This window comes from Cyanistes caeruleus, chromosome 2 (genome assembly GCF_971803275.1).
Source record: "Cyanistes caeruleus chromosome 2, bCyaCae1.hap1.1, whole genome shotgun sequence".
Taxonomy (NCBI): domain Eukaryota; kingdom Metazoa; phylum Chordata; class Aves; order Passeriformes; family Paridae; genus Cyanistes; species Cyanistes caeruleus.
Window position 1 is genome coordinate 96,040,640 of NC_141702.1, and position 16,031 is coordinate 96,056,670.

Below are 16,031 nucleotides of genomic sequence, written 5' to 3' on the forward strand. Positions count from 1 at the left end.
TTTTCAGGGCTAACAACACTAAAATGTTATTTTATTTGCCAAAGAGCTCCAGCAGCAACCACAAAAATCTCAAAAGTTGCATCAACATATGAGAACTCCATCTCCTTTCATATACAACCTACAGGAGAGGTAATTTTATATCTTCAAGGTAAGCAAACTGTTGAGGAAGGAAGCATTTCCTTCCTTCAGCTTTTATTCAGGTCAAAAGTCACTAATCCTCAGTTTACCACAAAGGCTGTCTTTTCTCTTTCTGCAGTAGAGGAAGGTAGCAAGACCAAGCTCTAAATTTAAGTTCTAGAAAGGAACTCAGTCAAACAGCCAGGACCACTTCCTAATGGACTGAATCCTTCCTGCACAGACCTTTACATCTTACTTCACTCCTCCACTACATATAGACTTGCTTCAAATATTTTTTCATATTTTAGACCAGCACTCTATAACCAGCTGCCTCATCACACCCAAGCAGAGTAACAGGGCATTTCAGGGGTTTTGCCTATTATCCCTTCATATAATTGTATTAGGGAATAATAGTTCTTCTGGTCTTATCCTTGTTCTATTGCCTAGGACTTCACTGAAAATTTTCTAGCCACCAGCACCTTATTCTAACTCAGAGAACTGACTATATAGCATTCAAATTATCCCATTAACCACATAAAATATAACCACTCAGCCAATAAATAAAAGCCAAAAAAAGAATAGGAGGTAGAGATAATGCTTCAAAAACATATAAGGAACCTGTTTTATAGAACCAGATTTCCACCTCAAGCAATAACAAAATTAAAAACTTCTCTCTTTTCCACTATCAGTAGTGTAAAAAAATAAAAAACCCAAAATAAACAAAGAGAAGCTGAAGTCTTCTACTGAATAAACATTCTGGATTCCAGAGGGGCTTAGGCAGCTGCACCTTTATCTCACCTCATCTCCTCAACATGTATCCCAGCTGGAGTGTTAGCCTGGTTTCCTCAAAAGTAGGAGGTAATATAGGACATTTAATTAGCCTGGGGTTCACCTTAGCTTTGTTTTGGGGAACACAGTGATGACTGATGAGAATACAAGGGATTAGACCCAGCTCTTGAGAGGACAGGGCATAAATTTAATGCTTGTTCTACCTCACCTGTGGAACCTGCAGCCAAGATGCAGAACAGGGATTAAGGGAAGTGATTACCCAGGATGTGCAGGGCACTGAAATCTTCTCTGCCTTACCAGAAAGGGTGAAAGCAGTAGTGCCCTGACACACTGTTAATCGTATGCCAATAAATATCTGTGAGAATAGCATAGCATGAATCTTAAAAAGAAAACAAATTTCTCCTATACAAGTTATGACATGATATATAATACTAATTTTTATGAGAAAAGTAAACAAGATTTACTATTTACTGAAACTGCAAAAATACCAAATAAAAAAGATCACAAACAAACTAAACTAAAAAAATTACACCAAGCTACATGGCAAACAAAAAGCCATTTTCCAGCCATCCCTAAAAAGCTAATTCAGATGAATATATTTAACTGCACTGGGCTCACTTCATATCTCCATAACATACATTATTTTCCTCAGCTGTAGTGAGATACCTTTACTTCCCAGAGTCAAATATTAAGCAGACTCTACAGATACCTGGCATATCTTAGCACTGTTAATCTTCTACCAGACCTTCATGTAAATTCACAAAATACTGTCTGACACTGTTTGTCCATTTACTCACATTAAATTTACAGACTCAGACTCCCAGAGGGGTCAAGACAACTCCTCAAAGGCTACATAACATGGCACTAGCATGTGATGTCTCCTAAGTTAACCCACGTTACCATTTCCTCTTTAGATGCACAGACAGGTCAGCCAGATGAACCATTCCCTGTCCAGCTTCCCCCCCCTCATAACCACAACACCACCAAGTCAACCAAAACAGTCCTTTCAGCACACATAACACACAGAGCTAGGAAGTCTGTAGGAGATTATCCCAGGCTTTTTTCTTAAACTCCAGGGCAGGAGGAATCAAAATTCAGTGAGAATGCCATTAATTTCTCATTACTCACATTCTTGAAGTTAGTATTGTGACAAAATTGATGCCCTGGAAGAATAGTTGTAACTACATTAATAGCCAATTTATATTTCAGTAAGGCAAGAGACTTACTGTTTACTTTGATCTAATACAGAAAAAAATCCTCCTGGTGACTGAAATTATGAGCAAAACATCTAGACTGAGCTCTATGCTCAGCTGTAGAGTTCACTTCTGTAGAACAGGATTAATACACAGTAGAATTGGTCACTGCTCCTCTGATCAATGGATTGATTTCCATATTCATTTGAGGATTAACAGCCTCTGGGTTACCACAATTCTTAAGTAACTGTGCAAATATTTAACAGTCACTGATGGCTCCTTGCAAGGAATCACTATTACTAGAATTTTTCCTCTCCCCATTAACTTAAGGGTTCATTTTCCTCTTAGTTGTGAACTCAGTACACATTTCATTCAACCTTTTAAACTTAGGTCATCACACTAAGGTATGTGTCTTAGTGTGGCTGAGGACCCTTGCTTTTAAGTAAAAAGTAGTAATGTAAATGGAAACAAAGGGCACAGTACAGCAGCCCTGAGCATAACTGAGTACCTGCCCTTTGAGCAGCTATCCTTTTTATTTAGACAGCCAGACTATTTTTCACATTCTAAATCAGGTTAATTTAGACACTTCAAACCAGTATCAGGAGGACTTCTGCTTATATCCTGCAAGTTCAACCATGTAGTTTTGCAACTCATAGTGGACCACCATTCTTATTAATTTATTAACTTCAGAATTTTTTTCTTGTTACTAAAAGCATAAATCTCTCTTTCTGTGCATATCACATGATGAAGCTTCAGTACACACAGAATGTTTGGTTTGTAATTCTCTGGAGGCAGATACGCACCTAAATACCCAATGATACATGACAGTGGTTTTCTGGTGCTTTTTATCTTCAGAGGATTCCCAGCAAGTTCACAATGTCGATCTGCATCTGAGAATTTTAAAGAATAAAACTCAGTTTAAATATTTTACTATTACAAACAGATTTAGGACACACCAACCAGTTTCTGACTTGCATCTTTAACACAAATTTATTTTTTTCTTTTAGCACACCTTTTATATTCTTTTTTTTAATCAATACTTCTAATCATGGATATTTAAAGACAGGACATGTCCTCATTCATGCAAGTGATGTTGTGATTTTTTTTCTAAGTTGATGTAAGTGTTAACACCAGTTAGATTATAGTTTTTGCTTACAAAATCTTTCTGGAGACAGTCAGGCAAATGAAACACAGATGAAAATATGAACACTAAAAGAAATACAGTTTTGGCTATTAAAAATTATTCACAATGAATTTTTTTTTTTTTTCTACAAGCTTCTCTGTCTCTAAATGGGGGTAATATAGAGCTAAGAATTTAAAGCTGGGACTACTGATTTCTGTCATACAACACTGTAAACTTTTCAATGGAATGGTCAGTTTAACCAAGTATTACACAGCTCAAAGGTCTCAAAGATTGTAACTTTCTGCTAAGTACATGAAAACTAGCAGTGCATCAACTGCCTTAAATTTCCTGCTGCTACTGTGAACACACACAAGCAGAGATTCCATCCACGTGTCCCAAACACAAAATGTTAACATAAAGAGGCTCATGCTTAGACAAATGAAGTTGGTCAACTTAAGGCAAAAATTCACAAGGCACTAGGTTTCAGTAAATAATTTCAAGATTTGGAATTGGATTTCAAGACTGGAAATAGACTACCTCTTTTTTCTTTTTAATTATTCAGAATGTTTGAGTTATCTGTCTTCCAAAAACACATAAAACCCCTCATATAGAACTTCCAGTATCTCCAGAATACAGGTATTCTGTTCTGGACAAAACAGCATTCACACAGTGATTATATAGATTGGGAGTGCTCTCAAATGGAACAACTTCTCACAAATACCTACATAAAAGTTTTACAGAAAGGACACATTATAGATTATAATTGCAACTCCTCCCTTTGTTTCACCAAACTCTTCCTATTTGCTTCACTTCAGCACAGAGACAGAGTAAACACTAAGAGGATAAGACACCATTGTAGAAGAATTTACAATCCCTTTATCTATGCTAATCTAGATCTGTGCAAAAACCATGAAGATCATGAATGTACAGCTATGACTTGAATAAGTATTTCAGATGTTCAAGATGTTTTCAGTGCAGAAGACAAAGCACAACTTACTTTAATAGACTAGGGAATCTACCTAAAATTCTGGAAATACCAATGGGCTTCAAAGGTTATAGAACCCTAATGCTGAGTACATGAAGTACTTCATTATTTTTTTCTTTATCACGAAACACACTGTGTTAAGGGAAAAAAAAACCAAAAAGCACAAACCTGGTTCCTGGAATATTTTTAATATTGCAAAACACCTGAAATATTTTATGTGGAGGAGCAGAATGATACGTGTCCACTGACTCCCTCCGTAAAATAAGCAGAGGCTACACAGTGTTTTATAGCTACCTTGAGAACAGCAAAGCATCACCTAAGAAGAAATTAGCAAGAAAATTCTCCATCTACATGTCTTCACTGTAAAAAAAGATATTGCATCATGGAGTGGTATTTATATGCTGACTGGGGATACATACTGCAAGAAGAGCACAATTTTCATGCTTGAGATAAAGCATGTTCATCAAAGGTGAGTATACCAAAGCACACCTATCTATCAAAAGAGTTTAACATGTTTAACAGCAGCAAACTTCAATCCACAATAAAGTGCTCCCATAAAAAGTATAATAAAGTTTACGATTTTTATGCAGAACACAGAGAAAAATACAGAAGTTGTATTGTGCATCATTCTCAAGTGTACAACCAGAGAATAAAAATTGGGTAGGAAGTTATCAAAACTCTCAAAATTTAAAGCAAGTCCTAAACTCAAATATGATCTTTTATATGAGCAATAAAATTCTTGGTAAAATTCTTGATCAGTGAAATAGTGGAAGCTATGAGGAAAAAAATACATTTATAACAAGAAGGAGTCTTAAATTTCTTAGTGTATTTTTCAAACAGCAAAACCAGAAGGTGTGCTGGTGTCTGTAGCAATAGATTATGAGGTCGGAGGAAAATACACAAGAAAGATAAAGGCACAGGAGAAAAGCCAAATGCATTCCTTGTATCCCTGTTCATTGCAGAAGCACTTAAAGCTCACTTCCAAAATACTTTCATGAGGAAAATAAGAGAACTGTGTCACACTGAAGCATCCATAGGAAATGTTTCAAAATACACTAGTTAATCCGTAAAACCAAGTTAGCAGGACCAGGTGGAAATCATCCAAACTTCAGAGCAGACACGCTGCTGGTGTTTAATGAATGCTTAAATGGTCTTGGTTCAAGAGAACAAAAACAGGGCAAACGTGATAACATTCCTCAGTAAGTAGGTCTGCAGAATGGCAAAAGGTTGCTTTATTAATAGAGGCACATGGTTAAATTTGGAAGCATCAAGGGAGCCAACAAAGACCTTGGAAGGGAAAACAAGTTTAACGTGTTCTCGTTACTCAGCGTGCGTCCTTGCAGCAGGGAGGAAGATGGCGTGCTGGGCCTCAGGAGCACGCACCAGGCCGGGCAGGGCAGGGAGGTCACCTCCCCTCGCTCCACGGGAAACAACGGCCAGAGCCCGCGTTCAGCTCCGGGATCCCCACCTCAGAGGAGACGTGGGCACACGGGAGCAGCAGCAGCAGCAGCTGATGGAGACTCTCCAAGCTGACTGGGTGTTTGAGTGCAGGACATACACGGCCTGGGGAAACTGGGCCTGGGCAGCCTTGAGAGGAGGACAAGGGGACGCCTGGGTGGCACCTGCAGCCTCCCGGTAGCAGAGTGCAGAGACACTGAGCTCTCAGTCCCTCTTCAGCGGAACACAGTGACAGGAGAACACACTGTTCCTCTCTGTGCCAACAGCCAGGCTGGGACACAGGAAATTTTTAAATATAAGGATAAGGTTATTTACTCTGAGGTTGATCAAACACTGGAGCAGGTGCCCAGAGAAGTCATGCAGTCTCCATCCTTGGAGGTATAAAAAGCTCACCTGGCCAAAAGGCCCATGAGCATGTAAACCTTATGCAAGAGGTGGGATTAGAGACCTCCAGGGTCCCTTCCTACTTACATGTCCTGTAAGCCAGTAAAAGTCTCACAGGCCTTCCAGGATCCTCTGATGGGACCATGACCTGTCCACATACAGCTGATCTGGCATCCAATTTGGCATTTCAGAGAGCTTTTACCAAACAGGGTCACCAAAGATCTCTGCTGTCCAGCTGTTACGGGGGGAAGAGGCTTTTTCAGGAATTAGCACTTTATTAAAATTAATTGTCTATGTAATCCCCAAATGATCTCTTCTGTTGAACATATAAAAGGGCAGGAAAAGAGGTGATTAGAGTGCTAAAATTTCCCGATAAAAAATTTCTGTGCATAATCAAAGCTAAAACTGATGGTTAGGATCAGCATCCTATGAAGGATAGGAGTAGCATCAAGCAATACATGTAAATGAATTCTGAAGGGGTAAAATAACTGTAATATATAGATATAATGATGGATTCTACACCATCACTAAGAAGAAGAGTATTTATGGAGTCAGCATCAACAGCTAAAAATATCTAGACAATACTAAAAAGAAATCAAAATCAGCATGTTAGAAATCATGATGACAGGAAAATAGAAAACACGACTTTAAAAAATGATGGGAAATCTGCATCTTCAACTGTACACCATTTGGGGCACCATAACCCTAAAGAGGATACAGCACAACTGGAAAAATTCTAGGAAATAGCACTACAAACCAGAGTGTGAAGCACATTTTTTATAAGGCTTTAAAGCTGCTAAGCATGATGACTGATGCGGGCATTTCAGAGGTGAATGAAATCAGTAATGCCAAGAACATGATAACAAGTTACGCTGTGCTTTCAGATATGGAAGTATTTTCTAATTATTTCCTTTTTTAAAAAACTAGATTTGTAGGTCTCTTAAGCTTAGAGACTTTCATTAGCAAGTTATTTTTCTCTGACATTCCATCATAACTCTGTAAAAATGCATATCATCTAATGAATGTACTGTATTCCCTGAATTGTATTCTTTTTAGAAACTCTGGAAAAAAATAATATGCTATCAATTATTTTGCTGGCTATTAAAATATGGCACAAATTGCATTCAAAGGTAACAACAGAAAAAATATCTTCATCCTAGATACAGCTAAAACGCTCTTCCATAGCTATCAAAATCAAGGATGCAAAACATAGTTTATGAACCAATATGCATAAATGCTACTCAATTCAGATGAATGGGTAGCTTCATGTCAGTAAAATACAAACTTTATGCTTACAAAGACAAATCAGTAACATTTTACATATTCTACTCTTTCCACTTGCCTTTGTTTAACGAAACTAGATCACTAGCAAGTACTATGTACCACATTTGTTAATAAATCTGAGGGTTTAAACGTGTGATAAATTTTCATCATGATCAGTATACCCATTTCCAGGTAACTATACATATATCATACAGATAATATATTACCGTGCACTGAAAACATTTTAACAATCAGTTCTATGTAGACAACATACAGTAATACAGATTGGAATTACTATAATTAATACATGCACTTATAGTGATAAAGCTATATCCAAACAATGGGGGAAAAAAAAAAAAATCCCTCAAAAGTCTCCCTGTGCTGAAGCAATAATGTTTACAGACACATGGCTCACTGCCAGGCATTTCTCAACCTGCCTGTGAGCTGCAAACAGATCCAGCCTCATCAGTGACTGCTGAGAATGCTCACTTTGCTTTTCTCTAATTAGGAGACCTTCCCCAGACAGGATGGTCTTAACTTTCTAAAAAAACATGTAATATATTCAAACTAAAAAGGAGGTAGTGTTACACCACTTAGACCAAAGCAGTTCACCAATTCTAATTATTCCTGAAAAACCATCAGACAAGTTTATTGTCACCAACCACAGTGAGTCTATTAAGTTCAGGCAGAACAAAGTTTGAGCTTTCCATGATGGGCTGTGCTCCTAGCAGGAGGTGCTGTGCCTTCTCAGCCTCCTGGTGGCCATCCTGAGATTGAGCTGGGATGTAAAAGCATCATCTCCACTACCTCCTGCTGGCATCTGAGCAGGGGTCATGCTACAGGCTCCATTAATGAGGAAAATCTAATTCTCTGCACTACCTGAAGGAATAAAGAACACAGAATAGGACCTTGTTTTCTGCCAGTGGACATAATGGGCTGAGAGAGAGGACGTGGGAGGATGTTCAAAAAGAGAAAATGCTCTGTCAAAATGTGGTTTTCACCTAAAAGATATTTGGAGCTTACGTTATCATTCCCAGAGGCTTCCATGATCCTCCAAGATACCAGAAGTAGCTGCAGATGCATTCAGGCACACAGGTGGAATGCAAAAAACAATTTATTTTATGACTGAGCTCTGACACTCTTGTTCAGATCTTCTCAGATCTGGGAATCAGTTTCATTTACAACCTGGCACTTCAAAATATTGCACAAGTGGGCATAAAACCTGGAATGCAGCTGGGATAAGTGCCCTACCAATCCTTCTGTCATCAGATTTTATGGTTTCTGAGTGTTGTTATGGTGCCTAATGCAATATGGTTGGGAAATGCAGTTCCATTTTCAAGAACTGTTTTGGCACACAGAGTCTCAGGTGAGTCTGACAAAGCATCTGAGCAGCAAGTAGATTCAAGTTTCAGCAAACCAACATGGAAAACAAATTCTAAATCAGTTCTTGGGCATTTTAACCATCTCATGCCATAGCACATCGTGGGTGACCTGGTACTCTGGCCAGGTTACTAGTTAAGCATGACTGTCACATTTCTAACACCAACACAGATATTCATTCAATACTGTAATTACTCAGTGGATCTAGCATGGGAAATCATTACTGCTAATTGAGGATATTTAAAAATCTAAAAATTACTTGCTTCAAGATAACCTTAGAAAAGGATTCAGGGCCTTCTCAGGAAAAAGAGAGACTATTTCCTTATAACATTAAAATCTACAGAATGCACTGAGAACAGGTCACCAGATGTTAGTACAGGAATAAAACTTAAAACCTTTTTTTTTTTCTTTACTTTTTTGCCTTTACTAGAGGAAGAATATGGCAATGACAATGCAGGTAAGACCACTGTAATGATTCCACAGACAGAGGAACCATGTTTCTGCCTGAAACAGAACATGGATTGTGGATGTGCGTGTGTGTGTGTACAAAGAAACATAAATTAGTTGAGGTACATAATTTGGTTTCCACTGTTAGAACATCATTTTAATGCTATGTTCAAAAACCATTAACAATTGTAACTTTTTTTCTTCAACCTATGTTAGGTCCAATCAGGAAGCATCAGAATTCAGAGACAAAATCACAAGGTCCAAAATTTGCTTTAAGCAAAAAGAATAATGAAAGAAAAGACACAGGGGAAAAAAGAAGTCTTTCTAGTCTTGCAGTTAATCTGACGTAGAACTCTTTCACTCAAAGAAGCAAAGAGAACTCACAGCACTGCCAGTGTGAAGCAAGAATGACTATTTCCTGCTGAAAAGCTCAGCTTTTCACTCCTTTCTTTTAAGATTGAACACATTCTAGAATGATGATTAACAGTTGGATGAAATTTTTTTCTTCTGTCTTTTCTTCTCCTTAAACAAAAGTTTCATCTTTTGAAATATTTTACTCCAGTGAGAGAGAAAAAACAGGGATATGGAAAGTAGAGGTAAGGCTCAAGTGAACTTCTAAATTTTTCTCCATGATTCAGCAGAAACATAAATTTAAAGGTACAATACCCTTCTCTCAGAAAGTAATTTTTATTTTGGATTAAGGATTAAAAATATAACCCTAATCCAGCCTTAGACATACTTCTTCCATGAAGAACTCATTTTATTCACACAGTCAACACATGGTTTCCTGAAATCTGGAAGTTGTTCCAAACTTGCATGGATTTTAAAAAAGAAAGAAAATGGCCAAAAGAACAACTAAAAAATTAGACAAGAACAATGAACAGAAATATCCAGCAAGTTTTGGAGTACTGCAGAAGTAGGTGAAAAGTTTTCACATGCATAATGGCTGGTCTTAAAGTACATAAAGGGAAAATAATTACTCAAAATCAGATTTTAAGCCTCCACAGAGTGAATTTCTTATAAACAATGCAGACATCATCTGCATCCCAGATGAGTATGCCAGGAAAACATTTAGTGTTAATCTAGTGAACATGGCTATAAACCCCACATTTAATGATCTTAAAAGTTCTCTTCAATTCTAATACAATTGACAGTACAATGAGCCAGCATGGCTCACCCTGGAATACCAAGCTTTTGCTCCAAGAACTGTATCTATGGAAGACTGAGATTCCCAACCAGACAGTGTGAACATTAAACCAATGTGCCCAGTGCAGATACAAAAGGTGTTGAAATATTCAGTGACTTTGCAGAAGAATTTATACACATATTCAGGTAAAGACGCTTACTGTCACCATCTACAAAAACTCAGAGCCTTTTATCATACTACTAGAAATTCATCAGGTCTTTATGTTTTGGCTATAAAAAAAACAAGCATCATACTGAATCTTATTTAGAACTAAAATTTAAAGCCAGAACAGAGAAAAACCAAAATGATGCAACTATGATATAATAATGAACGTGGCTATCACCACCGTCACAGTGACAAGAAATGTATTGCATACCACATTTAAGTTATTATGAAACCCCAGCTCTTGATTTTTTGACCAATCCCATTGGAAAAAAGTGCAACATGTACAGATCTATATGTTCTGCTCAGCAAATGAATAATAAACAGGAAAGCACACTTTTTTCATGCTGCCTAGTAGGAAGAACGCACATTGTGGCACTGATTTTCCCCTCCTGCCCCCCATTTTTATTAATGTCAATTTTTGAAAATGCGTGAGGTAATAGTTGTCCCCTTTTTAATTAATTTAAAATGTTTCCACAGCCTAAGATCTGTTCAAAGCAACTGGACTTTATCTAATGTGTCAGTGATACGCTGGACAAATGAAAAAAAAAAAAAAAAAAAAAAAAAAAAGCAAAAGCTTATAGACAAGAAATGTTTATTGAAAAAGAAAATAAAATTAAAAGACAAAAATGGGTGGGAAGCACAGCACACAGAACTAAGAATTAAAAAAACATCTTACATTCTGCCTTAATGGCAGCACAGTTAATAGGGACAAAGGGACGTCGTGCTGCCTGCCGCAGCCGGAGGGTATTTTTGCAGACCTGGCGGGCCAGTTTTGTCCAACAGGTGGTGTGGAGAAAGAAAGCCTGCCGTGTTTTCACTGCCGACTTTGGACTGCCCGTGTTACGGACCGGAGTGCCCTGCGTGGCCTGCCGGGACAGGTGAGTTCTGACATGCGATTCCTAGGGGAAGGAACAAACACAGCATAACACAGACGTCCGAGTCACAGCGCTCAAACATCCCCAAGCTGCACAAACCCACAAGAACAAGCAAATAACACGTCTAAGCACTATACAAAAAACAGGCCTATATAGGGAGCCATAAGCCACAGAGCAGATAACTCTATTGAAAATGGATATATAATGCCATCCTAAATGAGATAGTGTATAGTATATTTAATATTTCAGAGAAAACACACCATTCGACTGACAAAATGGTATTTGTACACCAAAAATGCAGGAAGCACACGCTTGTTTATACAAGAAGTAGTCAAATAAAGATATGGCAAGGCCTGAGTACTGTACAGTTCTACTTAACACAGGAAAGGATTAATAAACTGAATTTTCTAATGCCAAAGTGGAATACATACATAAAAAACATTCCATTATATAATCATATCACAGCAGTTGTGTGAAAACACCATGTTTTGTTTCAGTAAAGTTTGTCTACACAATCCTACCTCTGTAGGTTGGCTGGAAGACAGTTTATCGTCATCTGTCTGTGTGGGCATTTTCAGGCCACCGTATTTCTTCCAATAAATCCAGCAAGATGCACACAACCTACATTGCATATTGGGAGGGCCCCAAGAATACCATTGGTGAGACTGCGGAGCTAAGGAGGAGAAAGCAGCACAGGTGAACTGGTGCAGGCTACATTCTGTATTACATTCTGTATTACATAATGCTGTAATAGATGACAATATATGGCCATAACATATGCCAGTATCAGAGCATTGTATGGATAAATATTTAGTTGACACAGAAAGTAGGAACTTGAGCTGTTTGTTGCTTTATTTTTTGACAAAAGCACTACAGAAGTCAACTCCAAATGGAAATTTTGGAAATGTTTTTATAATGAATTTCAAACCAGGGACTTAATATTGCTGAGATTTTCTCCCAGGGGACTACCAGAAAAAAAAACCAAAAACCCAAAACCAGAAAACCCACTATTTCTAATTTCACCCTGGAAGACAAGCTTATTAAGTAGGATTTTGTATCTACTCTCATGTAACCTCTCTTGAAGGCTGCTGTTTCAAACAGTCCAACAAAAATTATCAGAAACACACAAAACACTAGAAAGAAACAGTAGTTCTCCCCATGTTCCTCAACAACAGAGAGGGGAAAAATACCCCAAAACCATTCAAAATAAAAAGACCAGCTCAAAAACCCTGCAGTCTTTAAAGGAAAACCAAAAATAAATTTGACTCTAGCTTTGTGAAGGTAAAGGAATAATATGTCAATGCCATCATCATCATCATCATACTACTTAAACTTTCTGTGCTTTATAAATTGTTAAAAAAATCATAAAGTAATTTTAATACTTTAATTAATATACTGAAGGCAACTCTAACTTTAAAATAATTTCTGCTATAAGAGTAATTGCAAATTATCCTCTGTCACATGCTAACAAAAGCACATACCTTTTTTTTAACAGCACATATTAAGATTTACCCAAACTCCTGAGTCATTAAAAAAAAAATAAAAATTACTTACTATAGCAGCTTTCACAAGCCCGACCTATTACTGTGGCTTGTGCCTGGTAAGAAGCTCCCATTGCTCCATTGACTGCAGCAGGTTTCCCATTGTTGCTGGATATTTGATTGGGATTTGGTTTATTGCTTTACATAACATTTTTTAAAAGATGAAAAGAAAAAAAAAAAAAAAAGATTGTTTTATTAACTGGTTAGCCAACATGAAAACAAATAATCTAATTCTGGAATTCTGATGTGTGCTGACAACATCTATAAAATCTTCTCTAAACAACAAGAATAATTTTTGTACTCCTCCATTATTTTCAGCATTGTCAGACACTTGATACGTTAAGAGCTGCTCTGATACTCCAATTTACAGCTCTTTAGTGGGCTCACATGGTCTAAGCCACTTGGCAAGCTCATAAAAGACCAAGTCTCAGGGTCAAAGCATTAACAAAGGTCTGACACAACATGGAATTTAAGAAGGTGGTTCTAGGCAACAGATCAGGCTTTACAAGTCGGGGATAGACTTTGGGTGAAGTATAACAAGAGTAGCAAGAGTGCCTGTAATAATACTACAAGGCTGTTCATCCCAGGAAAGCATCAAACAACCTTCTGCCTGAAAAAGAGGTACACACAGTAATACAAATGTCTTATAACCATGGCAAAACCCACCCATATATCTGGTCATTCCGTCTCATTTCTTTTCTAAACTACTTCCTCTCTGAGAAGGCTGACTTAAATGTTTTTGGATATTTCTGTTTCACTTTTTTAATATTATTACACTATTATTATATTGTAATTATTGTAACTTCTAATACTTCAGTGAAGTAGGACTTTACAGGTCATTTTTTCAGAGAGCATTAATTTACTCCTCACTAGGTTAAGTGCAATATTTCCAGAGTTTCAACTCTGTGAGTCTTAATTACCCTCAATACAATGCAAAGCTGGATACATTAATGCCTAAGATAATTATTTGTCACTTTAGGTAGCATAAAATATATTCAAGAAATGTTAAAATGACAATTGAAGAAACCTTTGCTGTATCAAGTCTCTATTTCAAATGCCAACAAGTCTGTCTCATGCCTTGTCCTTTTTCACTTATCAGCAAGAGACAATTTTACAATTTCCACATAGTCTTTATCCTGGGCTCAAGGTACAGGAGAAGAGATTGAAAGACAATTAAGCCTTCCACATTATGATCTGTTGCTTAGCTACCTTTCAGAAAAGCCATTAATTGAAAGGGACTCTTTGGTATTAAGGACAGAACCTTGCATTTACAAGAAAAACCTAATGATCAAGTTCAAAAAGGTACTCAGCTCTGAGAATCAATTCTACTCAGATTTCAAATGCAATAAATTAGTCTTGAGGCAGAGCATTTAGAAATCCCATGACCACCAGAGATATCAAAAACTTGAGAAGTCCTACCATCCTTCTACTGTTGACTAGGGGTTTTGTTTTGAAATGGAGGCAAAAGACAGGCAGTAAGATAAAAGCGCAAAAATCCCACGTTTTGAAACACATTTTGTCATCCAATACAGCTGGTCCCTACTGTGAACATATTGAAAATCTGTAATTGTCCACATGGACCAAGGAAATTAAATTGAAAAAGCATAATGTAAAGACTGAGCACCTTATGGTTTTCCTATAGCAGCTTCTCACCTGAGAAGATTAGGGAACACTCATACTAGAGTTTTTACCTTTTTGTTTAAACAGTGTTATTTTTACTAGACATGTGAGCTTCAAAACCCACAAATTTTGTTCTAAGATTAAAATAATTAATTTAACAGTCTGCTGCTTTCATTGTTACATCTGTTTAAGAGAGAAAAGCCTGTATGAAATCTGGAAATTAAACACTATTGTATGCAATTTATACAAGCCATCAACAATCTCTGCAAAGTACTTCCTTTGGTATTACATTCTTCTGTTATACAAACATTCATAACAATGGGAAGTTCATATATAAGTAAACTGAGTATACCCACAGAAAGCTTAGAAAAAAGTGATTTTTAATCCTTTCTCTTGTCATAATATTGAGGAAATGATGAATATGAAGGAGGGATTTTATCCTTTTTTCTGCAAACCACATGTTAACAGAAGCAGATATAGCATCCAGTTTAAAACCAAAAGAAAGATTAAAAACCCCTCAGAACAAAACAAGATTGTATTAACAGCATGTGGTCATAGATAGAAGGTCTGGGGCCTTGTGCTACCTTTAATTCAGACCCAGAATATCTCTTATCTCTAGATGAAGAACATATTTTATCACCCAGATAAAAATGTAATGGGAAATTATCTGATTTTATTTTATGTAACTACATTACCAACTGCTTCTATTTTGAAATATTGCATTTATGTAAATAAGAAGTGTAGTGCTACAGGGATTTGGAAGAGATTATTTTGGAAAAACTGCTTTTTAAATTAATAGGCTCTTCTTGTATGTGAAGAGTCCACACGTAGCACTTGATCAGCCTTTGAAAAACTTCTTATTACAGACAAAAAGATTGCAGGTCAAGAACAAGAGATCAGTAAATTAAGAAGGTTTCACTTAAGAGCTTTTTAGCATTTTCTGATCATACCTCTGTATATAACAAATCCTGTGAAGTAACCATTAAAAAGATGACTAGGAAAATACCATGCATGTTACTGTTTCAATTTTACCTGTGTATTACTCAGAAAAATGACATTGTTGTTATACTCACTAGGTGGGGATGTATACTTGTTTCAATTTACTTTCTGCTTCAGCTGCTTTCAGACGTTTCTAGTTAAAAAATTAACACATAAAAATATTTTATTACATTACAGTATGGCATTTCATTAAACTGTACACAATACATCTTTAAATTATTTCTATTTTGTGATTTCACAAGAGCCTCCAAAACAAGTGTAGAAATCTACACAATAAAAAACATGAAAAACAAGTTATAGTTTTTATTATTAGTTTGAAAACATAATATGCTGTCCTCCCCAGTAAAACTCACAGTCCTCACATATGATAATAAAACTGTAAAAATGACAGTAACAGTTTACATAAATTACATCTATATAAATATGTATGACATTGTGGCTACCTCTCATTGCAGAATTATGCAGAAACTACATTAATGAAGTTGTGTTCCTTATTAGTCATGTAA

At 36.7% G+C, this 16,031-nt stretch overlaps 1 protein-coding gene across 3 annotated transcripts in view; it reads right to left on the minus strand.

The window, feature by feature from the left end:
- MTA3 (metastasis associated 1 family member 3) overlaps window positions 1-16,031 on the minus strand; it is a 132,590-nt gene that overhangs the window by 41,921 nt on the left and 74,638 nt on the right. For all 3 annotated transcript variants that reach the window (XM_086878452.1, XM_086878453.1, XM_086878454.1), the window contains exons 11-15: window positions 15,600-15,658; window positions 12,920-13,044; window positions 11,887-12,038; window positions 11,167-11,389; window positions 2,903-2,989 (exon numbers count right to left, since the gene is read on the minus strand). In XM_086878452.1, coding sequence (XP_086734578.1) covers window positions 2,903-2,989; window positions 11,167-11,389; window positions 11,887-12,038; window positions 12,920-13,044; window positions 15,600-15,658 — 646 coding nt within the window. The remainder of the gene's footprint in view (window positions 1-2,902; window positions 2,990-11,166; window positions 11,390-11,886; window positions 12,039-12,919; window positions 13,045-15,599; window positions 15,659-16,031) is intronic.